The 26,265-nt window shown below is 35.6% G+C and overlaps 1 protein-coding gene across 4 annotated transcripts in view; it reads left to right on the forward strand.

The window, feature by feature from the left end:
• Positions 1–26,265, forward strand: part of LOC107218455 (protein kibra) — a 60,561-nt gene that overhangs the window by 11,303 nt on the left and 22,993 nt on the right. For all 4 annotated transcript variants that reach the window (XM_046742874.1, XM_015656337.2, XM_046742873.1 and 1 more), the window contains 2 exons: positions 10,221–10,330; positions 11,794–11,888. In XM_046742874.1, coding sequence (XP_046598830.1) covers positions 10,221–10,330; positions 11,794–11,888 — 205 coding nt within the window. The remainder of the gene's footprint in view (positions 1–10,220; positions 10,331–11,793; positions 11,889–26,265) is intronic.

Here is a 26,265-nt window from a genome sequence, read left to right on the forward strand (position 1 = left end):
ACAAATTGCGTAGCCCCGCCACAAAACATTCAGGAATGTATCCCCAAACTTGGAAATTTGATACATTCTCACGGCATGACTACGGCCATCAGATATCGTCACGTGTAGTGCGTACTGTTTCATGTTATAAAATGCGTGTCCGCCATGCGTCTGTATGCCGAACGTGCTTGAGAGAAGCATCGTTTGCATTTCGATGGAAATGAAATTGAAAAAAAATTATGCGGTTATTGTCGACAATTCAATTATTAACGGGGATGAAAATTTAAGAAATAAAAGAAAAGAGATTTAAGCAGTATAATGTGAAATATAAAATAAGTAATTAGCGAGAATTGTATTCGGGAAAAAAAATAACGTTGCATTTAAATATTGTTTGACTGTTTGGTTTTGATTTTTTATCTTTCGTATTGTTTATCTTTTCAAATTCCTTCGCCAATTGTATTGTCTTCTCGTTTTTATTGCATGGATTTCAAATCGCTAGGACCTGTCATTACTCTCAGCGCGAATTCACGATCGCATAGAATTTTTCAACAGCGCTTCGTTCAAATATCTACAAATCAAGGTACAACGTAAGAACTTATTCAACGTATTACACGCACGTTAATACCCGCTGGATACCCATTACTTGCCCTTGGCTCCTCGGCAAGACCGCGCGTTTTGCGTTATACATAGGTGTATACGTACAGTAATATACCTGATAATGCACATACATGTATCTAAATTGGCGAAGACGACGACGCCCACGTGGAGAATGTTCGCCTTTATAACAGGTACTGCACGACAAGTAACGTATATATATATATATATATATATATACATATAGAATTTATACCTAGAGACAGTAGACATATGCATACATCTTAATATACGTATACGTATAACGTATGATGTATAATGTATATAAAAGCTCGTGTCTACGTTACGCGTGTGTGAAATACGTACTCGTACATGGATATATTTGTACTTGTATTCTCACTCTTGCTTCTTTTTTATTAATCTTTTACTCTACTTGCTCGACAGTGCGCGTGTGGTTGAAATTTCTACGTACACTGAGCATAAGTATATGCATAAGCGTATACCCATACGGTAGATGTCTATATACGTATAACAGCGATGCACCGTAATGAAAAAATCCAACACATGTACGTCTACCTGTTTCTTCTGTGTACGCACACGCATATCTATTTACGCATATTCTACGCTGCTATAGTGATCCTGTAATGAAACGCTGCAAAAAGTTGTTGCAATTTGTGGAGAGTCAGAGGGAATTTTATATGACAAAAGTCTTCGACGGTAATCGATATTTCCGTTTTCTTCTTTTTTTTTTTTAATTTTCATTATAATTGATGCATTATAATTGATGCTTTACTTTTTTTCACGCCAATCATACGCGTGTGTTGAGCGAGCGTTTTTTTTTTTTTAAATGGCTTTTTATCTACCTACGCGGTAGCTGTTCTTGGTGCCGAGAATGCGTACGAATACGTACTTACTCGTGTAGGATACAGAATACGGATTGTAGTGACGACAAAAATACTGGGTCACTGGTCGGTTAAAGTGAACGTGTTTTCTTTTTCTTTCAAACCTTTGTTAGTGTTCACGTTGTACGTTCACAATACTTATATTTATAAATCGCGTTGTAACCTGCAGACGTTTTTAACCCGACGTTTTATATTGTAAACGCGGTTTTTTTTGTTTTTTTTTTTCTATTATTACTTAGCTCCAATGTGCTAGGATAATGAAATAACATATGTATTAGATGCAATTAATGACAAAGGAACGATACTTTTTTTTACAAATGTTTATTATTTTTTTTCTCTTCGTATAATACATCGTACAGTATTGTTGGATAGTAAAACACACACAATAATAACAATAATAATAATAATGATAATGACAATAATAAACAAAAATAAAACAACCTTTCTTAACGGTAAAATTTTGTTTCAAAAATTGAAAATGTTTGATTTTATATTTTGATGTCATTTCGTCAGACGTACGATGATCTTGTCCAGCTGCATAATACACAAATTTTAGAGGCGAGTCGGCGTCGCTCGTTCAACTCTGCATGATACGTGTACAGATAAATATACGTATGTATAATATATCCTCACGCAACGTATAAGCGCGTGGGTTGACGAGACGAATTTAATAGTCCCGGAAAATCTCGCGTATAATAAAATAAAATTTTGAAACGATGTGAAATTTGAAAAGTAGGCAGGCTTCTCACGAGCGCGTCGAATTTCATTATTATAATTAAAAAAAAAAAACACACACACACACGCACGAATACAACCACTCACGCGCGAGAATACAGGAATTGAAAACACAAAAAGCAAACGGACGTTGGAGATGTAAAAAGAGTCGAAAGTATCGTAGTAAACAAAATCACAATGATGATGATGACGACGACGACGATTACTACCGGAATATAAAGAACGTACTTAACACTCGAGATCAGTGAAATCGGAACAAGACTCAACGTTACGGGCAGTATAACGAAAGTTTTTCGCGTACAGTCAGGCTTTTAAATTACACGTATCCGCGAGATTCGCAAATCACCTGTCTGCCGGATATTCTCTGCAGATTCTCGGTAAAGAAAAAAAAAAAAAAAAATCACCCAACAACACACGAAGTATCCGTTTAAAATATGCAATCTTATCTATCGATCAAAGTTATCTAATCGGGAAAGAAAAAGTAAAAAAAAAAAGACGTAAAATGTAAAATTCGATAAGAACTTTCTTCGTGAAAATCGTGGGGATCATTCGATCGCGTCGATTAATTTGCTTATCGGATTTTACATTATATTATATAAAATTATTCAGTTTGATTTTTCAAAGAAATCACGAATCTCGTAGGATAGGAATTATCGGTAGGTAACTGAAAGATTGCAGGTTTAAGACGAGGCTGCCGAGGTTCGCTGGTGTAACAGAAATACGCGTATCACTTCCGCAAGGAATGCGCCCAGGTTTCACTCGCATTCTTGTCCTTATACCAGTTTATAAAAGTCGCTCGTGTTCTACGTCGAGATTATAAGAGAGCCGGTGCAACGCGTGCAGGTTACTGTGGTACATTTTATTTTATTTTTATTTTATTTTTATTTTATTTTTATTTTTGTTTTTCTTATTTTACATACATTTACACGTACCGTCGTAACGGCGAAGTATGAGAGAAAATATACATATATTACAAGTATATCGCCGGGTGGGAAAGTTTTGTAAAGTACGGAAAAAAAAATAAAAAAAAATAAAAAATTCGTCTTTATGGTGTACCTACGTGTGGTGTAATGTGTTATGTGTACGCGCATCGTGCGTCAGTCGGTTTGAAAAAGGGAATTTCGTGGCGACGAGGCGCTTTCTCCGCGGCAAAGAAGCCGCTGCCTGCATTCCTTTGAACTTTGCGATATTGTTACATGTAGGTATATATATACACGTGACGATAATTTCCGCAAATTATTGAACAAATGATGTGCATGTAGGATATATTTTTTTCTTTTTTTTTTTAAGAATTTTTACCAGACACCGTAATATTTTTCATTTCCATGGAATTGAATTGAGACGTGATTCTTTTTTTTTTTTTTTTTTTATCGCTTTTGCAGATTTAGTGAGACAAAATATAAAGATTTTTATTTCTTTGCAAAACATAATATTTTCGGAATAATTTTCACTTATCGAATCAAAAGCTTTTAATCGATATCGTATACTCTACGTTATTTCAAATATGTACATGTTTAAATGTAGGATGAAATGGCGCGTGAAATCTTTATTTCTGTGTTATATTTTCGTGTGAAAATTGTAAAGCGAAATGTATTTGAAAAATTGTTGTTATTCGAGTTAAATGTATAATACCGAGTTTAGTCGCGTGCCATCGAAATTTCTTCGCAGCAGCGATAAAATTCGATTTATACTTGTGCAACTTTTATATATGTACATATTTAATTTATGCGAAATTACAAAATTCAAAATCTGTACTCCGATAGTTGATTGCAAAAAAAAAAAAAAAGAAGAAGAAGAAGAAAGAAAAGATAAGATCCAGTCAAAGAAACGTGATTCGGAATCACATGCAACGCGCGATAAAACTTTGAACGCGTATCGTTTCTATGCGTTGATCGTATTTTTATAATTATACTTTCGGTTATCTAGATTATATAAAATCGATCCTAATAAGGCGCAGGTGTGCAATGAGAATATTTTATACCTTGTACCTACTTATAACTCTGGATCCTCGTCGATAATTAATTATATTCGTGCGTATCGCGTGATGCTTCTATGTATAGTAATTCGTCATTTCTAACGAGATTTAAAACCGCGTTCGTTATACACTCGTTTCACTGATGAAAAAGATTGGGCGACAAGTTTGGTTTATTATAACCGATTTGATGTGAGTGAGTTTCGAATTAGTGCCGAATATATTTATCGTTCGTTGCACGAATGAAATAAATGGAAGATTGGAAAAAAGAAATTGAACGATGTAAAATTTGCAAACGTAGTTGTTTTTGAGGGGAAACAAAAAAAAAAAAAAAAAGAAGTCAAATAATGACAATAATTCAGGCTGATCGATACGAATCGTTTTACAATGCCTGGAGATACGTAATACAATCGGAATTTTGATCCTTATCTATCGATATACCTATAATAATACGCGATCACGGCAAGGTCGTTTGAATTTTTAGTCACATCGTCAGTGTTTCCGTTTATAGGTAGACAATTATTATCGCGTCATCCGATTACTTTTCTTTTCTTTTTTTCTTTTTTTTTTATCCAGGCATTAGCACACTTTCCAAGCGATGATTTTTTCCTGACATTTATAATTACCGTGGAAGTTTTGGACACGTTTAACGCGAAAAGAAATTATGTTGTTACGCAGAAGTTGTTATCGCTGGGTATGAACGTATTTTCGTAAATCGAATGTATTTTCATTTATTCGAATACTTTGAATATTCATGAATTAATTATACCAAATAGACCAGGAATCCCGAAATAGACCTGCGTTGGTTTGTTTTTATAACACGTAAGGTATATTTATAAAAGAAAACACGTTTAATACATTTTTCTCATCGATTGCGTATAAGAAAATACACGAATGATGTGTATGTAACGTTGGTAAAAAAAAAAAGAAATATGGCGCAAAAGGCGTTAATTTACGGTGAAATTCGTTTTTACAGAATCTTGAAAAATTGAAATTTCTTAAAATCAGGGAAAACTTTTTGCGTTCTTGATAACTCATGTAGACGCGATATTTTCTTACGTACGGATATATATATATATATACACACACACACACATACATACATTACACATATCGCGTATACATGTGTATGTGTTTGTCTCCCTGCAAACAGAGATCGCGTGTTTTTCGATGACGCAATCACGTCGGAATGTAGGGTCAGAAACTCGGAATCTTTGTGGGGGGAGAGATACGGTTCTTCATAATGTAAGCACGCCGGGTAATAGAATTAACGCTCTTTTGCGTCAAATGAATTATTCCCTTGTTCGTGTAATGGATAAAATATATCGAAACACGAAGCACGCCGGCCTACTTTTTTTTTTTCTTTCTTTCTCCGGAATCATCGTTACAATTCGAAAACGGTCAAATTGTAAGATATTTTCTTTAAAAAAATTTCCAACAACTATAGTTATGTATTCGTTTATTTATTTAGTTGCGAAAACGTTGTTTTTTTTTTTTTTTTTTTTTTGAAGAATTAGCCAAAAAATACTACAACGACGAATGTATATCGCTGCGATTTGTTATGTAAAAAATTATAGTTCGATATTAATGCAAGTACGTAATACGTTGGTATTTTATATTTAATATATTACAGAGGCGAAATGAAATTCAGATTAATATCGTGATTCTTGATCGAGGAATATTTGCATATTATATACTTAACAAAACTATGTGTGTTTAGCCTACGCTTATTACGATGCCCCGTGATTGCGGTTCGCGATTAGCTGATCCGAAATTTACAAGCTTTGCTTGCCAAGTCTAGAAATTACAAATGGCGTACGTACCTCTCTCTCTTTCTCTCTCTCTCTCTCTCTCCCTCTCTCTCGGAGATGACATTTGATCATTTCTTGGAACCGAACGTCATATTATATTATACATATACTGTACGCTAAAGATTATCATGTACATTTTTTTAAATATCTACTAGCCAGTCAGCCGCCTTTTCATTTTTCCCGCCTCGATCTTTGTTTTCATGTTGTTTTTTTTTTTTTTCTAACGTTTTTTTTTAATTCTCTCAAATACTTAAACACGTGTACGTCACTTTTACGTATCTTCACACAGATCGATTGTACTTATATATATATATACGTATCACGCACGACAAAGCAACGTGGATAAAATCCTCTCTGTTACTATACATATATTCATGTATATACGTATATTCATATGTTTCCTTTTTATATACATACAAGACTTACGCAATAAAAATTCTATGACGTCAATGTACAATCTTCGTAACAAGTTCACGGTTATATTGAGAATTTAATCTAACCTTCAGACTTTACATAAAAATACTGATCGTCGCAAGTATCTTTGAATTTTCTTACGAACCCTTGAAATTTTTTAATCATATCTTTGGCAACGAATAATGTTTCATCGTTCTTGCGAAATTAATAATAACAACAACAGCGGTAATAACGACGATAATTTTTTGAAAAACAATCAATTTCAAACCGTGACACAATAACCGGGTTACGTTTTACGGAAAAATATGAACGCATACGTTAGTTTTTTTGCGATTTTAAATCACGACGATGATTCGGTACGTATAAAATTTGAACATTACTTTCGAAAGGTCAAATTGTAATAATTGACTTTTTTGCAAGTGATTATTTTCCGTGGCGATACTGGTAAATTGAGTTTTTTATTTATTTTATTTATTTATTTTTCTCCCATATTTGTTAATTTATTTGAATACAACTTCCTGTTATTCGAATTTTTGTTTAATTTCTTTTTTGCCCGTGTCTATTAGCCGATCGTACACATGCAATATCGCGAAGTAATTTATTCCGCTCTCTCGCGAGTCTTGCACTTGAATCGTCTAACCGGGTATATAATCAACGAGCTGGCATCACACCTTATAATTAGTCTAATGCCCGCGCCATATTACATGGATGAGGTATACGGTAAATTGTATACAAACAATTCTCAGACCATTGTATCATGGATACGGGCAATTGTATCGCTGCGCGTGTAACACGCCTGCTGTTATAAGAACCGCTGGCTGCTGCTGACTCGACGTAAAATAATTCAAATCTTCCGGGATACACGTGCAGCAGCAGCGGTGCAAGTTCACAGATTAATACACGATGTGTGCGAATGATTGAATATACATCCCGAAAACGATAATTTGAGGACAAACGATACGATCGAGTATAATTGGAAATGATGCGAGGAATGAAATTAAAGTTTTTGATGCCAAATTTCAACGGTTATCATTATTGTTGTTCTCTTCGTTTTACAATGATATTCGTTATAAGAGATAACAATAACGAATAAATTCGCTTTAACAGAGAGTGAACCTAACTAATTTCACGTTTAATGTTATAATTGGTCGTTGCTTAGGATTCTATTCCCACGCCGCGAATGACCAGGTGTTATGCGTAGGTATAATCTATGATATATATTCGTAAATGTACATGCATATATAAAACAGATTATGCATACCTACATATACATATACGTATATATATATATAATAAATCTATGTACGCGTATGTGCAATATATAATACTTATCGAGGCATATGCTGCCTTCCAGGTTTTCTTACCGTTTGCCTACTTTGTTCCACTCTCAATTATTTTTCTCGATTTCTTCTCCTTTTCCCTTTTCTCTACTCTCAATTTCTTCTCGGTTGAATATAATATGTAACACGTTATGTTCGGAAGTGTATATTTGTACGATATGCATATCATTCGTATAATATACACACGCGTGTATAACAGACGTAGTAACACGTGGCTGAAGGAATGAAACGAAAGAATACCTGTAAGAAAGAAATCACATCTAAAAGTGACGAACGGCTGAGGTTACGAATTCGTATTTTTCCTCACGTTAAATTCTTGTACGATGTTTATTTGCTGTTGTTGTTTTCTTCTTTGATGTATAATGTACAATAACCAGCCAAATTTGTTAAACATTTATATAATTATTGATGTACGTAATATCATTTAACCTTCGAGCGTTTCTTCGTAACGCTATTGCGGCGCCGCGGAATGTCAAGGCGAAAACACCGCCGTCAAATATGTGTATATATATATATATATGCATGTATATAAATAATTAATCGAAGTTCACCTACAGCCGGCAAACCTTAAACAACGAATATTCGCAGCTCGTACGTGATAACATGCAGATTGCGATACGATAACCGTTTCACACGCGAGTGTAGTATTCCAAGTCTCTTCTTCTACACGTTGTGTAATGATTCTTGTTCGTGTCCCAAGTATTCTCAAAGCAGGTCAAATATGTACATACACTTCGATTTGTGTGATAAGTCGGCTGTACAACAATCGGTATATTGCAAACTGCATGTGTACGTAAATAAATAAATAAATAAATAAATAAATAAATAAATATATGTTGAAAAGTGATTCGCTGTGGCCTTGGCCTTACCGTACGATTCGCGACTTCCAATTTATATTGTACGCTTACGTTCGTATATTTATACATCGTATTTATATACATATATGTATATTATGTATAATTTACAGAGTTTTCATATCGTGTCGTATCGTACACAGGCACAGATACGTATAACGTACCACGACGACAGGCGAATACACGATGCGTATTGGTTACGTGCAGAGACCTTCGGGTATGTAATTCTTGAGACTCTAGATTGTACGCGAGTGATCATAGGTTGAGAACGACGACTGACAAAAAGACGGAGACGCGTATTGAGATTGGTATGCCAAGGCCATCGTCTTCGGTACCATTATAATCGGTATATCTACGTAAATACATTATACGTATGCAATGTACTATTAACGCGTTTCGATATCATATGTATGTGTGTGTGTATGTATATATATATATATATATATACGCGCACGATACACTTTGCAGATGTAGGAACTTTGGTAGACGTATACCTAATTATACGTATACTCATGATATGCATATTATATTTATCGATAGGAGGGAATGAGACACGCCGAGGCGTGCGTCATTTATTGGGTGGGAATTTTCTTTTCTCTTCATTTTTCCTCACGCGGATATTTCTAGATTTGTTTCTTATTTTTCCTATCAATTTTTACAGTTTGTCTTCTTTCGAGGCTTATTATTGGTGTTTTTTTTTTTTTTTATTTTATTTTTTTATTAAATTACAACCCATTCATAGACAGTTGTAACGTTGTAACAAAATTATTACCTGTGTTATATTAGTATTTACTGACGCGAAAGTTTATTTATTTGAGTTTTATTTTATTCATATGAAAAATGAATTCTATGTTTTATATATATAAGTATTTTTCATATATATATGTGTGTGTGTGTGTGTATATATCGTATCAGTTTCATGGATACAGAGATTCGTGTTCGTATGAATTGAAATGAATAGATCTCAATCAATAGAGGAAAACGAGAAAAAGAAAAACGAAATACCGAAAGAAAAAGAAAAATACTTGCAGTATTCATCGGATGATTATAAGTCAATTTGGCGAATTCTGGATTGACATTTGGCATATATATTTTTGACACCTTAAATAATGAAAAACGGGAAGAAATAGTCGATTTAAAAAAAAAAAGTAATCACGTATCACCTCCCTTTAAATTGATATACATTCATAAATACGTAGGAGGAAATTCAGCGTTATAAAGTGTGGAAAATATTCATCGACGACTGTTTTCAAGTATGTAGTTATTTTGATTCGGTGTATCGGATTACTTCTTACAATACCTAAGTATAGGCACGTTATACTGGGAAAAAAAACCCGTGGTTTTGCAAAATTATCTCCAACACTGATATATGTGTCATTACAACCTTACCGCAGTGAAAAATTTACTTGAAACATTTTTCTGAGGAAAGTGAAAATTCCTATTTGCCCGTGAAATTTTTTTACACACACACTCGTTTCGCCACTTCTTTTTTTTTTCACTGACTAATGAGAATGAATGTCAAAAATTTATGTAAAATTGCAGAGGTTTTCTCATTTTTTTAATATTCTTTTTCTTTTCTTTTTGTCTTTATCTCATGAAATTTTCTCACTCGATTACAGGTTTACAAAGCCCCAAACGTTCGCCGACTGCATTGGCAATGAACTTCCACTCGGATGGGAAGAAGCTTACGACAAGCACGTTGGAGCTTACTACATCAATCACGTTAACCGTAAGTATATTTCTTACTTTTATACGCTTTTACTTCTTCCGTACGTTTGACGTTTTATTTATTTTTGCCTATTTTTTTTTTTTTTCTTTTTTTTAACTCAATTATCACTCCGAACACGAGATTTTATTTGTTTTTCATGGGAGTTTTGAAAGATTCTTCAAAATTTCCATGTTTTCTGCTAAATTTGAATGAAACACGTTATAAATATACACATGTATGTATTATATTTATAACACGCTGCCGGATTTATTTCTTAAATGAAACTTTTACAATAGCCCAACAATTTACATTAATTCCGACGCAGGAGGAAATGAATCAACACTTGGGAATGTGCTTTTCATGGTAATTTATCGAGTGTGTTTTACGCATTATTTTCATCTCCGCACTCTGCAGCTCACAGCTGTCTCTATCTGTGTACATACATACTCATGTAACATCTCTCTACACGGAATTAACCCGCCGAAAGTGATTTGCCGCGCAGCATGATAAATATATATATATATATATATATATATATATATATATATATATATATATATAGATTATTCAATTTCCGAGAGATATCTTCAAACACTATTTCTGTTCAAGTGATGAAATTTTTCAATTGGATAAATCAAGAACCCCTGCTTCTTGTTAAACAATTTTGTTTTCTCGGTAGACACGACATTAATATGTGTAGAAGATGACAAAGATCTATGTGTAGAATAGCTTTGAATCGCTGAGAATTATCAAAAAATTGCACCTTTTATTTATACGATATTTTTATTTTTTTCAAATTCTTAAAGCAGAAAGTCATATTCAAACGAATTTGAGAGATGATCATGTTTTCACAGCGAACAATTTTAAAAGAATGTCGCTCTTATTTTTGCCGTTTGTTGGTTTGTTATTATTAGTTACGTGAAACGATCATCGAGGAAAATATTCGGCATTCTCAGACTGGATGATAAATATTTCTTGTGTATTGTTAAAAATATAAAAAGCTTAACCCTCGTATATTACCCATTTATTTTTGCCAATTCAAAGGAGTTTTCGCTAATTTTTGGGATCTCATTTTGTATCAAGATTTAAGATTGTGTCTTCCTGGTCCGATCTCCCGAGCTTTCTTTAAACTTTTTGTTCTCCTCCTTTAATTTGGAAGAAAAAATAGAATCAATAAAGTTATTGTAATCGACCTGAAAATGAAACGTTTAATCTTGACTAGATCTCCACTTTTCAAAGTCCAGAGAATCACCCTATCTGACCACTAAGAACTGACTAAATTTCGGATTTTTTCGCTCCTGCGGTTTTTCATTTACGCATTTGCATGAAAAATAAAAATAAAAAAAAAAAAAAAATGAAAGAAACGAACGGATTTAATTTCGCAATGTTTTACGGGCTTGAAACGCATTTCCCGACGGGAAATTCTTTGCCTCCGGATACCGTCAAGGTCAGCAAAATGAACTGCTCGTTTTTAACATTACCAGAAACCACTCAACTCGAAGACCCGAGATTGGAGTGGCGTGCCATTCAAGAGGCGATGCTCAGGGAGTATCTTCAGACGGCCCAGGATGTGCTGGAGGTGAGTTTTCTACTCCATTTTATTTTTTATTTTCGACGACGCAAAGCCACGTGCAGAAAGAGATTCGACACCATTCGAGGACGCGATGTAATACGAACGATGTTCTTTCCTCGCGTCCACCTTTCGCGAACCTGGAGCGGAATACGTTCGCCGAAATGACTGCGGCGAAATGAAATTTTACAGACGGAAAACTGACTTCCGGTTTTGATGCTCTCTGGCAAATCTCAAGTTCCAGTTTAACGAGGTTACGGTTGGTTGGCTTACGATTAAAATCGACAATTCTCTTGCCACATTTGTTACAAGATATTTGTGAAAGTTATAATTTGTAGTCGCGAGATACCTGAGATACGATAACATCTTTTTGAAAATACCAAAGTATCAGATACCGAAATTTTACGGACGAGAGCTTGTTCATTTTTCATTTTTTCGCCAGTCAATTCAATAACAACACTTATCAATTGTGATCAATATCGGCGCAATGTTGTGAAATTCACTACTTATCGATGTCAAGATTTTGAAAAAAGGAAAAGTGTTTCAACTACTTCGTATAAAAACTAGTCTTCTGAATAAAATTTCGCATCTACTAGCGACTAGTGATTTTCCAAAAAATACTATACGATGTCGAACGAAGCGTCGATGTCTATAAAAAAAAAGCTCTGTATAATCGATGTATAATATAATTCCAGTGATTTTTATTCTTTCAATTACCACAGAGATCTTCCAAGCTTGAAAATATAACGCGCTTAATCAATGTACTCAAAAGTATAACACGTACGGTCATCTAGCGGCGAAATAAATGAAAATTTTGGATTTTTGGCCAAAGCTAAACCCCGTTAAAAGTCAGGAACTCTGCGCTGTCTCCAATTCGTGTCTCGCTAGGTGTATGATTGTACACTTATAATATTCGACAGGTAGGATGGATAGAATGTGTACGAGTGTTGGTCTATTATCATGCCTCACGCACCCTCTGCACGTGTGAATGCGTGACGTGTAGGCATTTCTTCCTTCCTTCCTTCCTTCCTTCCTTCCTACCTACCGATTGGACCTTTTTACCTGCGCCTTTCGCCTCCTCGACGTCTCGGCCACGGGGCTCTGCAGAGTCATGTGTACGTTCGAGAAGGAGGAAGGCGGCAGGAAGTCGTCCCGTGGGAAATCATGTCACTTCCGGTCATTCCAAACACCCTCCGTCGACGAATCAACCGGCCAACGAGCTCTGGTCGTCGGTTGCTTCGGCCTCGATGATATTATTATTATTGTTGTTATTATTACGTCATCTATAGATGAATGGATTTCATTTTGACGCTTCGACGTAACGCCCCTTCCTGCTTTTCTTTTTTTTTTTTTTTCAACCACACCAGTTTTTTTATATGCATAAAACGAATCTCATCTTTCTTTATTTTCTTTATAACGACTCACCGAATATGTTGCACATGATTCAATAATTTTCGCTAATTAGAAGAAAAATTTTACAGGACAATTCAAAGGATTATTTTTTATTTAAACTTTTTATTTTCATTTTGTCACAAATTTTTAGTTATAATTCGGCTTTTAATAAATCCAGAATCGAGAAATTCTAGACGTTCGTTTTAACGATAACATAAACTGATTTGTATATAACGAAACGCAACACATAATGTATACTTATGTATACCGTACCCATATCTACATACATAAATAAGACGTAAACTATAAATACGCTTATGGTATCGGTGAGGAACTTGCATTCCGATGCAAATGGTCCTCCACCTCTTCCTCCTCCTCCTCCTCCTCATCCCTTCCCGCCTTTTTCTCGTCTTCTCAGCCTCGAACCCGGCACTCTTACAATTAGCTCGAGGCTCTGATCGTGAGCGAGAGCGAGAGGAAGGGGAGGAAAGGGATCGTGGAGCGAAGAGAAGAGAGGAGCGGATGGAAGGGGGAAATAATACCAGAGGGAAAGAGGAAAGGAGAGGCAAAAGCATGCGTGCGCGTTCCTTGGAGTAAAAAATTCTATTCCTTCTATCCTTTTCCATCGTATCGAAACTTTAGTTGGTGGCAAAAAAAAATCTATGAATAATTTTCGAAGCTTAAGAAAGAGGAAACATGAAAATATAAATCGGCTTATTCCAAGTTTTATCATGAAAATTTTTTATTGGATTCTCTTCGTACGATTAATAAAGAGATACGGTTTTTTTTTTTTTTTTTGTTAGTGCGGAATTATGAATACAGGGAAAAATGCGAAATTCGTTTTTTAAATACCGACTTACGTATGTTATACTTGTTATACACATACGTACAACATTTCTTCGACTAAATATCCTATTTATAATTATGCATATCGGAATCGCTTCTATTTATCCTACGTAACAGTAATATTTTCCTGCGACCATAGAAGTACTTGGAATTTTTTTCTCGTTCACCTGCGTCGGTATAAATCAATCGTAAACTAAAATACTTGAGCTATCTCATAATAATAGGATATCATGAGCACAGACATTTGTGTATGTATATATGTATATATGTACATATGTATATAGGTATCATAATAATTTATGTGATCGTAAGTATCTATATAGATATGTACCTGCGCATAAACTTGCGGGAAAATTCTACACGTCTTAATAGTAATAATAATACACACGTGCGTGAATTATTGTAGAAATAAAAAATACACCTTATACAAAGTTGATGAATGTACGAAAATCAGGAATTATATTGCCCTAGCCCTGTTTCTAAATTTTTTAAAATTTCTTCGTACTTCAATATGAATTACTCAAATGTAACTCAAATCAGGATATAAAGTATTCTTTGGCCCTGCTTGTAGAAGATGAATTGACACACATAAGCGAAGAAGATGAAAAAAAAATTAGGAAAATTTTCAGACGATTTAAGCCGGCGTCTGTCTCTTCGTGTCTCTATGTATAATGTATGCGTGTGCGTGTTGTGTATGTGTTATAATACGCAGGTATACAAGTTGGCCATTTGGTCTGTACATACATACATGCATGCATACGTAGCAGAAGGTATGTACATAAGGCATGGCGTCGCATCGCATACGCTGGGTCAAGAATTCTTCGGATTTTGTACGGAAAGAATTTTTGGCTCGGTGGGTAACATTTTACGAATTCCACAAATATTTAGAGAGAACCCTGAGCGAGGCGAGGCGACGCGATGCTGCGGTCGAGACGTTTTCTCGGGCCATTTTCTAATAGCGAGCGTTCATCGTACGTGCGATAATAATCGAGGCATTACAGCAGATCCTGTATCCAGTTTATTCTTTACACATCTGTACGATGCAAATGATTTTACAATAACGACAGCAATTTTCTCTAATTTTTAGTTTTCTTCACATTTTTTTTTTTTTTTTAAAGAACGTCTCGACGTTCTGTCTAATAAAACTTATTCAATCGCTTATAAATATCCTTCTAACCGTATCAATTAATTGAACAACTATATATATATATATATATATATATATATATATATATATATATATATATATATATATATATATATATACATAGATGTGTGTATTTGTTTTATTACGTAAAATTGCAAATGTATTTGTTGAAAAAAAAAACGAGAAAAAAAACAGAATCGTACCTACAACTTGCGGTGAATTTAGAAAAAGAAGACGTGCGAGGGTATATAAGAAAGAATGTAAGAAAACGAAGAGGAGGACGAGGAGGAGGAGGTGAGATATTTCTATTTTTGGTAAAACGCGAAGAGGTTATAGGTACGTCTATTTTTGTCTGCAAACTTGTGTGCTGCAGTTATTCCGCGTATTTGACCATCGCCGGTATATAATGAGTAGGATATTTGTTTGCCAAGTCGTGTGAAATTTCGCTTGTAATTCATCCGCGGTAAAATTCTTGCACATGTTTCGTGAGCGCGTTTGTATTTTTTTTTTTTTTTTTTTCTTCTTCCACCAAGTCATTACTTACAATACGTCTCTATACCTATTTTCGTCATGGATTTATTAACGTACTCGCGCGACCGGTGAAAATAAAAGCACGAGGAGAGAGGAAATAGAAATAAAACGAAAAAGTTTTTTTTTTTTTTTTTTTTTTTTTAAACTTGTTTACGACGTCAACAATTAATTTAATGCGTCGCGATAACTGATGAAAAAAATAAACAAATAAAAATAAAAATACTTACAAATATACAAATCTTCCGAATAATATCCAACGCGTGTTTTTCTCATTCAATATATATTTTCTGCCCTTTTCTTTTTATTCATTCTACGTTTGTTACAAAGTTCTTCACAAGTCTCAGAATAATAATAATGATGATGATAAAGAAAAAATCAAAAATCAAACATGAAACGAAATTTGAAATCTAAAAATATTGTCACAGCCGATGATAAATGATTTAAAAAAATTCTTGAATTTTGCACAAAAAAAAAAAAAAAATACAATTCCACAGATTATTACAATGAAATGAAGATTTTTTTTTGTTTTCCACGACATTGACATCGAGCATCACATTAAATCTCGTTAATCATTACACGATTTGACAATCTTGTCGGGTCATGTCTTCTTCCACGTCCGCATTCATTGGTTTTCAATACAACGGAACTATCAGCGATAGATTCGTAAGAGTGAGAAAAATTGTTGAAATGAAAAATATATAAATGAAAACGAGCGAATGAAAATGTCACGTACAAGTACGTGTATATACGCACATCGTGCTCGAGGACTTCGAAATGACTTGAATTCCTGCTCCCGTCTCGTCTGGTAGAAGAATTGTACGTGCGTGCGTGCGTGCGTGCGTGTGTGTGGGTGGGTGATTGATAACGCGAAGCTCCGAGCGTAAGCGAGCTGTGACGCTTGTATCGTGGTCAAGGGTCTATTTTTAGCTCTTAAAATGAAGTATCGAAGTGGCTGGCCCACCTGGCACGCATACGCGTCTCCGTCTACGCAGGTAAGAGATTCACACACGCGTGTGCAGCCCTACAAACGCGGGATGCGGCATACCTCGGATCTAGGAGCCCTTTCCTCCTGCGGGAACGGATTGAAAACGTTCTGCCTAGAACTATATTTTTCGATGGTGGTAAAAAATGAAAATAGTTGAGGAGTGAGCGGTAACCGGAACTTAAAATTTCTCTCCGTGTAAGAATTGATGAAAAATTTCGAAAATTACCAAAGGTAGGTATGTGCAATTGGTTATAAAATATCCAAGGATTTAGACATAGGTATGCAATGTTTGCACTTACAGTGTTGTTGTATAACACGCGACGAACGATGTTACATCCCTTGATGCTCCCCCCTTTCCTCTTCTTCTCGTTGCCTTTTTATACCCCCATCACGGTGTTGGTCCTCGTCTTAGAACGATGCCAACGACGATGTAAACGCTAAGTACATACCTGCCTATCTGGCCGCAGGTGTTTCCTCTCTTAGTTTAAATATCTGACAACCCGAGGGACCGTGGAATGCGGTGCATTTAGTGATTATAGCCGCCATGCCGGACGAAATCAAACTTTCCGCTTTTACATTCTCGGCCGTGTTACCAAAAACAGTTGTGCAATGTAATACGTGTGTATAATAAGGATAATGTATTATCTTGTTGTCAGTTACTATATTTCATTTATCCGTCGAGTGAACTTTTTAATACAGCGGCATTGTAATGCCGTGGATTTCTTTTCTCGTTCGAGATAATTTAATATTACAAAGTGATTTATTCCTCAAGTTATCCAATCGATGCACGGTATAGGTATATACCTATCATACGTTTGTTGCATACCTTCACCTATTATCATACTTCGGAATCATTACGTGTATACTCGTATATATATATTTTGATGGGAGCGACCGGTATGCAGAGGTTTTTTCTTCTTCTTCAAACGGCTTCTTTGACTACCTCAAATTCTCAGAATTGTATTTCTCTTGATTCAGTTCTTCGCGTAAGTCTAGTATGGATCGATTGTTTCTCTTAACCGTGATCAAATATTGTGCATACCGCATATGTTTGCCGAATTGATGATTCGATGATTATCTTCAATGTCAATTGTTTGTTTTATATTCTAAACGAATCGCGGTATAGGATTATATGTATAGAATATGTTGTGTTACCGAATTTTATTATCGTTCCACTACTACAACGGAGTGCGAATCAATCGTAATTGGTGAAAATTACAGAAATCTAAAAAGAAACTCTCCGTAATTCCCTTGCAGAAAAAGCCTAAAACACTAAATCTCGTAATTTTATTTTACATTTCGTCGCATCGTTCATTGGTGCATCGAATTTTGCGTCAAAAAATGTTACAGCTAGTCAAATTTGGTGCACAAAGATTAGTAAGTTCAGAATATTTGTCCGATCCACGAATCGTTATTCAAAACTGGTGAAAACACGAAGTGCGTGTATAAAATAAAAACTGCTTTAAATTTCTGATCATCGAATCACTACCTACGTGTAGATAAATTTCAACTCGTTAACGATGTAACGTACAATCAATCGCAAAAAACGTACTGCAGTCATCGTGACGATCTTGCAACGTGACAAGCAAGTATCAAAATAGTTCTCCGCAAATCCATGCATTATTATTATTATTATTATTATTATTATTAATAATAATATAAATAATAATATGACAATATCGACGATAAAGGGGTTGAGGTTGAGCGCTGTGAAATGGCTGCACCGCGCCGCCGGATCCGTAGTCCGAAGGATCACGACATCGACGAGGCGAGGTGCGGTGGTGGTGACTTGGCCGGCTAACCACGGGAGATCGGAATGTTGTGTGCCCCCCCTTTACACTCCGTCGTCTATTCTGGGTCCCGTGCGCAACCCGCGCTCACCCCCCTCCTCGTCCTCCTTACGCTCCTTTCATCCTGCGGGCGGTATCTTCGGGCCCTCGAGAACCCCCCACCACGACCCACCTTCAGCTCCGCTTGCTTCGTACTCTCTCCTCTCCTCTCCTCTCCTCTCCTCTCCTCTCCTCTCCTCACCGCGCCGTTCTTGCTTCCTTCGTTCCCGCTGCCATGCTCCTTTCAATGCATCGCGGCGGCGAGAAGATGCGCGGGCCCTTCGGTCCCCGTTCTCTCCCCCCTCGTTGGGCCCCGCGCCACTCGGCTCTCTATCTCTCTATTTCTCTCTCTCTCTCTCTGTCTTTCTTTCGCCCCCTCTTTTGGCGTATAGTGGCCACTGGTCTTACGCTCGTATATCGGGCCTCGGGCGCTTCACCACCGAGAGCTTGCAACGGCGGGAGCCCCGGGGCCTTCTCGTATACTTATACAGATAATATATATATATATATGTATGTATATATAGTTTTATGTACGTATATACTTGTGTACGTATTTGTAATACATATACATGTATAGGTATGTATACGATGCACGCAGAGACACGTATTTCGTATGGGATGACGGCATGTACGTATGCATGGGTTAATGTGTGTGTGTAATACATTATACGCTGACAATAAGAGAAAAGCTGACGTGTACGATTGTCGTCAGTATCGATATAGTATACGTATACATATACTGTATGTGCTATATGTTTATAATCCGTTCATACTTTTATTGAAAACAGACGTACTGTTAGAGTGTCGTTCTCGTTCTCTTCCTTTTTTTCTGTTTTTTTTTTTTTCCTTTTTTTTTGTGTACAATACGCAATGTAGAATGCTAGAATGTTCCATAATTAATTATTATTTATACTGCTATAAGGAGGAGGACTTATTATATAATTTTAACCGTTTTTACGATATATAGCATGTCGTTTGCGATTTTCATTGTATTATGTGGTGAGTGTTTTGATCCTTGGTGGATACAGGACAACAACTTGAACCATTGAGAAGGTGGACATTAAGTTTTTTTTTTTTTTTTTCATTTTATTTTTGAAGCAATATTCGGTAATATTTAATATGGTATGTTTGGTATAATGTAAAAGAAATAATTACGATTGAAATAAGAATCGTTTACTACGTGACAGATTCTTCGTCTAACGCTTACATGTACGTAGGTATATATGTCAGCAGGAAGAGTTTGAATCTCTATTTTTAAAACTTGCGAGCGTGCTTACAATATCAATGGTCATTTTTTATATACAATGTATTCTATCGATATTCGATGTGACGATTTCATTCGCACCTTTTACAGCAACAAAGTTTTCGGGTATTTTGAAATTCCCAATATGGTGCCGAAAAAATAGGGGCTCAATTGCCTTATACACTGGAATATAAAAATTAGCAATTCAGCTGCAAATGAAGTTTTCTTTTTTTTTTCTCTACAGTTTAGACGCTAATTCATCTCTCGATGTTACGTCAATTTCTGCAACTTGTTTAACTTGTATTACACTTGCGATATTAAATCTATGACTATATCGAACAGACGTACAGACTCCGTCGAATCCGTTATTCAACTTCGAAACTGATCGAATCCTGCGTACCGATCCTCAGGATTGTTATTTATTCATCAACCATTACAACTTTATACACCGAAGGTTTGTAAGGAACGTGCAGCAAACGTGTCCTATACTCATACACGTACATTTCGGTCCTTCGGGCGTTGTGTTTGTGTAATACCCCTTTGCCCACGTAGGCTGCATACGTATAACGTAGTAACGGCAGGGGGGAGGAGGACTGGGAGCGACGCTCGGAATCATTTCCCTGGCGGGGCGACGAACTCTCCTGGCATCTCTTCCAGGGGGAAACCTACGCATGCACGCGTCTCTTCTCTCTCACTCTCTCACTCTCTCGCGAGGAACCCGTCTGTACAAAAAATATACAGATATACAGATATATGCTGATAGATAGATAAATATATATATATATATACAGTATGTGATACAGGCGTATATAATACGAACTCGTGTTGGGATTGTTTCATAACTATATCATCGTGCAATCGTTGGTATTATTCACGTGTCGTATTGTGCCTATGCCTTACGATTCTCGGCATCCTCATTTTCACCCCACTGCACAATGGTTCTTAATTACTTTGTCATCCCCGTTTTAGGGATATAATAATATTGCTGATATTATACATGACACTGAATTTTAAAGAAACGTTGAGTACGTTACATTCACAGATGTAGAGAGATATGTATTCGTGAGATACGTCGATTTTCATTTCAAAATCGCTTTTAAATACGACGGTAAAAATTTAGTAGATTCGTTCGATTTCTTTACTCGGGATGACTTAATTTGACGAGTGAAACTAATTTTTATAAATTAAGTGGTACAGATTTTTGTTTATTCTTCGCAACGGTTAATTTAATATTACTGTTTGTTAATCGGAAATCAACGACGTTGCAATCTCTGACAAATCATATATTCAAATGTACCAAATTGACGAGAAAATGCAACGATAAAAAAAAAAAAAAAAAATTTGTTTCCGATACCGATCGGAATGTAAAAAATGATTATTCTTGAATTTTATTACAATTCACGGAACTCTCCAGATGTTATAATAACGAGATTCCATCGCGTATGCTGCCGAGTATGGATATCACACGTATATTCATATTTATAATAATACGTGCGTGTATGACGCGAGAGAGAGAGAAACTTGGGTTCGATGGCAAAGGCCAACGGTCGTTATACCATAGCCGTATCGTGTATAAAACTCACCTATGCGTACGGGTATAAAATCATTGAGAATTCCAATGGGTGTCCATGTCTAAATATAACCACCGACTCGATATATACCCCACGAGATTAATTCGGCGTTTTATAATAGACTTTAACCACCTATTCTGAACGTAGGTATATATTACACAAGTCGTATGCACGCACATGTGTATTAAACGTATGCGGGTATGCGCGTTTTATGTCACACGCTGAGACTATCTTTATTTACCTGTATTTACTTGAAAACCTGCAGCGGATGAGAGAGGCTGATAAACGTTAGGAAATAGGTATAAACTTTGACGGTTCTCTCCTCGCACGGTGCAAGAATAATCCGAAGGAAAAATTTTTTCCATCATCTAATTGCGATAAAAATTATCTCATATACACTTGTTTAAATTCCCTGAATAACGTTACGAAAAATTCACTCGGTACAGTTGTCCGGAAATTGCTAATAAAAAAGATTCGATGCGAATTTTTTTCTTTTCTTTTCCGTTTTTTACAATTACAGATAAATTTATCGACAATGTTGCGTTGGGGAAGAAAATTTACAACGGTTCTTGTATCTCTTTATCTCCGACAATCTTTTGATGGGTAAAATTTTTACAGCGTACGCGAAACGAACGAGTGAAAGAGAAAAGGAAAAAAGAATTTGCCGGGGGTGCGGCCGAGACACGCGATCGAGCTTTTTAATTATCGACTCCAGGTGTTGCGAAGCTTTGAAATATGCCGTATACATGTATATATACACTTTATACGTATATGTGCAACGGGGCAGAAGAAATAATTGACACGTGACACGTACACCGCACCTACACGAATTACTGACCATTGGCCCGATGCCAGAGCTAGACAGAAGCGATCATTTCACTTGATTATACGGCTGTTCGGAGATGAGAGAAACCGATGATGTATCCTCGGCTGTTTCATTTTCGGATAGCTGGTTTTTTTAGCGTTATTTGTATTTGTGTTTTTTTTTTTTCTTCTTCTTCTTTTTTCTCTCTCTTTTCGCTCATCCTTGCCTCTCTCCATCCTACGCCTCGTTTACCCTTCTCGCTAATTTTCATTATCAAGACGCAATATAACCGTTAAGTGCGAAAAACTTATCACTGTATATATATATATATATATAGCAAAGAATTACAGTCATCGGAATTTCCAATAGATTCTTCCAACAGCAACATCGCGACTCGTGTTTGTGTTTAAAAAATAAGTTCTTAACGCGCGGATTTATTTTTGCCCCGAATAACAGGGACGGAAATGAAATGGAAATAGATGAAAAAGAAGAGCAAAAATAATAAATACATAAAATAATTGTACGCTGTACGCGTCTCTCGGGGAAGTTGAATCATCGAAAGGTCGAACTTTATCGGACGATATCGGATTGGAATGCGGGCTTGATATCTCTCCGAGGATTTTATCTGGGGTGATAAATTACCTGACATTGTTTATTGTGTGTGTGTGTGTGTGTGTGTATGTATATATAATTATATATATATACACGATGTATAGTATATTTAGTATATGTATGATACGATTTCATTACGTACATTCATGTTATATTCATGTATGTATGTATACACTATAGATATTATATACTGTTAATATAGCTGCCCCTCGCACGATGCCGGAATATTTATGAAATTCGAGTATAACAGCTGCCCCCGGTCTTCGTAAGAATCGCCATTGTACTTTTATTATAGATTATTATAAATTATCTATTGTCTAGAGTGTTTTAGAAATTTCATACGCATACATCGATATCGATTTTTTGTTTTCTTCTCGTGATCGTATTTCTGTCCATCGTGTATGTATTAGGCAAATACACAACTTTACACATATAATGTCTATACAATGACGATGATTTATACAGTCAAGATTAAACGAAACAATATATACATACATACATGTTTATATCGATGAAAATACGTAGTTGATCGTTCAAAAAGTGACACTTTTACCGTGCTCGAAATATCATGTATAAATTAATTATTCTTGTACGAATATATATATACACGTTGGTCTATAAATTGTAATGAAATTTTATGTATAATTCGTATACGCAGTTTACATAGAGAATACAGGCTTTTATCCCGTTTCAGAGAAATTCTGTTAAACGAAAACTCTGCTGCATTAAACGCGTGCCTGATCTTTGTTGATCGATCGTCCGACATTTCTTATGCCTGATAAAATTCCTCGGGTATATAAAAGGTAAAGAAGATAATACGTTTAATGCGACGCTTCCGTTGAATTTATCAATATTCGATCCCCGCCTCCGCCCATTTCTCTCGATTTCTTATCGCTCGTTATTCTATCTAGGTAAGAATTCTTTTTTAGGAAACGCTGCAGGCTACGAATCTTGACCGTTAAAATTCCGGGAATTATTTATGTTGGAATAACGTCGAAGTTGATGTAGTAGTATTTCATAACGGCTTGATCGCATTATTAATTTGAATTAAGGTAACGACATTTTTATACGTATTACTTACCTGTAATGGCTGGGCATAATCGATTCGTATCTGACGAGTTTGACGATATCGTATGTTATAATATACGTGTCAATAATACTCACGCGAAGAGTAATCAACGAAGTATCAAATTCTCGGAGTTAATATATGTAATATGAAAATAACTGCCATTGATCACCGGGAAATTATTAAATTTATACACACACCGACGCTCGTCTTACGCTGGGCTGGGCTACTCGTGGACGATTAAATTCCAAACGATTTGTAGAATCGTTTAATTTTATAATATACTCTGTTCCATGTCTCATTCTTCGTAGAATGATCGTCCGTGGGTTTTATACGGAAATTCTTTCATCGTGACTGCGACGTTTTCAGAATCTCTGGAAATTATACGCACTCTGTAATCATTGGCTTGTCCTTTTTTTTTTCCTTCCCCCCTTTATTTTGCGAATGTTGGTGTTTTCGACTCGTAATATGACTAATCAGATTCAGGCCAATGACCCCGATCGGTATACGTCTAGGTATATCATAGAGATTATAATGCTGGAATAATCACGATGGAAAATTTAATCCTACGCAATTATAACCGAGAAATACTTTGTATAAACTTTTTATTATTTTGGTAAAATGAAATGATGTGTTAAAGTTTCTTTTTTTTTTTTTTTCTTGCTTTACTCCTGCGTAATTATGAGTCAGGCTCGTTACAGTTTTCGGAATATTTGAAAGTCGGCAAGAATTAAAATCGTACCTTTAACATCGAGTTTCAGGTTCACGGTAGAAACACCGCGAGTAATTTTGCTGCAAAAATGATAACAATCGGTCAACGTATTTCTCTGTTTTATAATACAATGATTCGCGTAAGTGATTTGTTTTCGTGTACAAGTTGGTATTGAAGAAATAAAATAAAACAAAATAAAATAAAATAAAATAAAATAAACAAATCGAGATGAATCTTGGCGGTCAACTTTTTTCTCTTCTCGTTATTTGCGATACCGCAGGCTGGGTCACGTGACGACCGGTGTACGTAATAAACTGTACACGATATATAATGCAATTCACAATGTGCGTATGTGTGAGAGCCGGGGCCGGGACTACGGGCGGCGTATCCGGTCGTTAAAAACGATCGGTCGAAAGGGTCAGGAGTCAGGTACGTGTCGTAGGTATAACTACACGCATTCCTTAATATCCGCTGACCCCATCGTCCGCGGCAGGGTCGGTAATCGAGCTTAACAGTTCGTTTAAGATTGTCGTGGGCCGGTTCCTAAACACTTCCAGTGAGAAGAAGAAGAATAAGAATAAGAAATGGTAGGAGAGAAAACAAGCTGCACGCACATATACCTAGATTTATGTAAACATGTGCACGTTTACACTCTGCAGAGCAGATACCTGCATGCATAAACGACACCCGAAGGAAACCAGCAATAAGATAAAACTACGCCCGTGCTAATCGAATCAACTTATTGCTGTCGTTAATATTGTCGTTATTGTTATTTAACCCAGCACCGTCTCGCGTAATTTGCCTCGCATTCCACGGAGAGGAAAAATCCCGGTTATTTCCCTGAGTCTGTGTCACGTATTATTATTATTATACACATAGTACGTTACATGCAGCGGCGAACAAAAAGAGGGGAAAAAAAACATATACCATGTAACATAAATCGGGATACTTATGTATAAACGAATAAAAATCTACTAATTTTTAATCGTCGTTACATTCAATATTATTTTCACTATTTTTTTTTTTTTTTTGTCCACACGCCAAGTTTGACGCGTAGGTATTCGAGGAATTTTTAAGATATCTTTTGAGAGGCTAAACACACACACACAGACACACACACATATATATACAATGTACAGATTATAGATACGATCTTAATTCCAGCGGTTAAATATAATATGTCTCGTATAATAATTTGATATTCAGATACCGCGGGTTTATAATATATAATGAGATAAGAATACTGTTGTTCGAAAATGTAATATTACCGTGCGAATTAACGTGTTTTTATTACGTTTATTAATATATGTATGCATGTATCTATATACACACACACATATATATATATATATATATATATATATATATATATATATATATATATATATATATATAACGTGTAACGTATATTATCGAATAGGACAGGTCAGTGTTGTAACAATAATTACTTGAGTTTGTAAAAATGCTTATAATTGTAATTTTATGATCAGAATATTTCCAATTTCTGAATAATTTATTCCATCGCTGCCGCGGGCGATGAATTAATCTGAACGACATACGTGTTTTTACCTTTCCCTTATTATGCGTTTTATACGTTTGAACTTGTATCGTAAGCTGGGTATTCGGCACCGTTTTTAATTTTCGGGC

This window comes from Neodiprion lecontei, chromosome 6, assembly GCF_021901455.1.
Source record: "Neodiprion lecontei isolate iyNeoLeco1 chromosome 6, iyNeoLeco1.1, whole genome shotgun sequence".
Classification (NCBI taxonomy): Eukaryota; Metazoa; Arthropoda; class Insecta; order Hymenoptera; family Diprionidae; genus Neodiprion; species Neodiprion lecontei.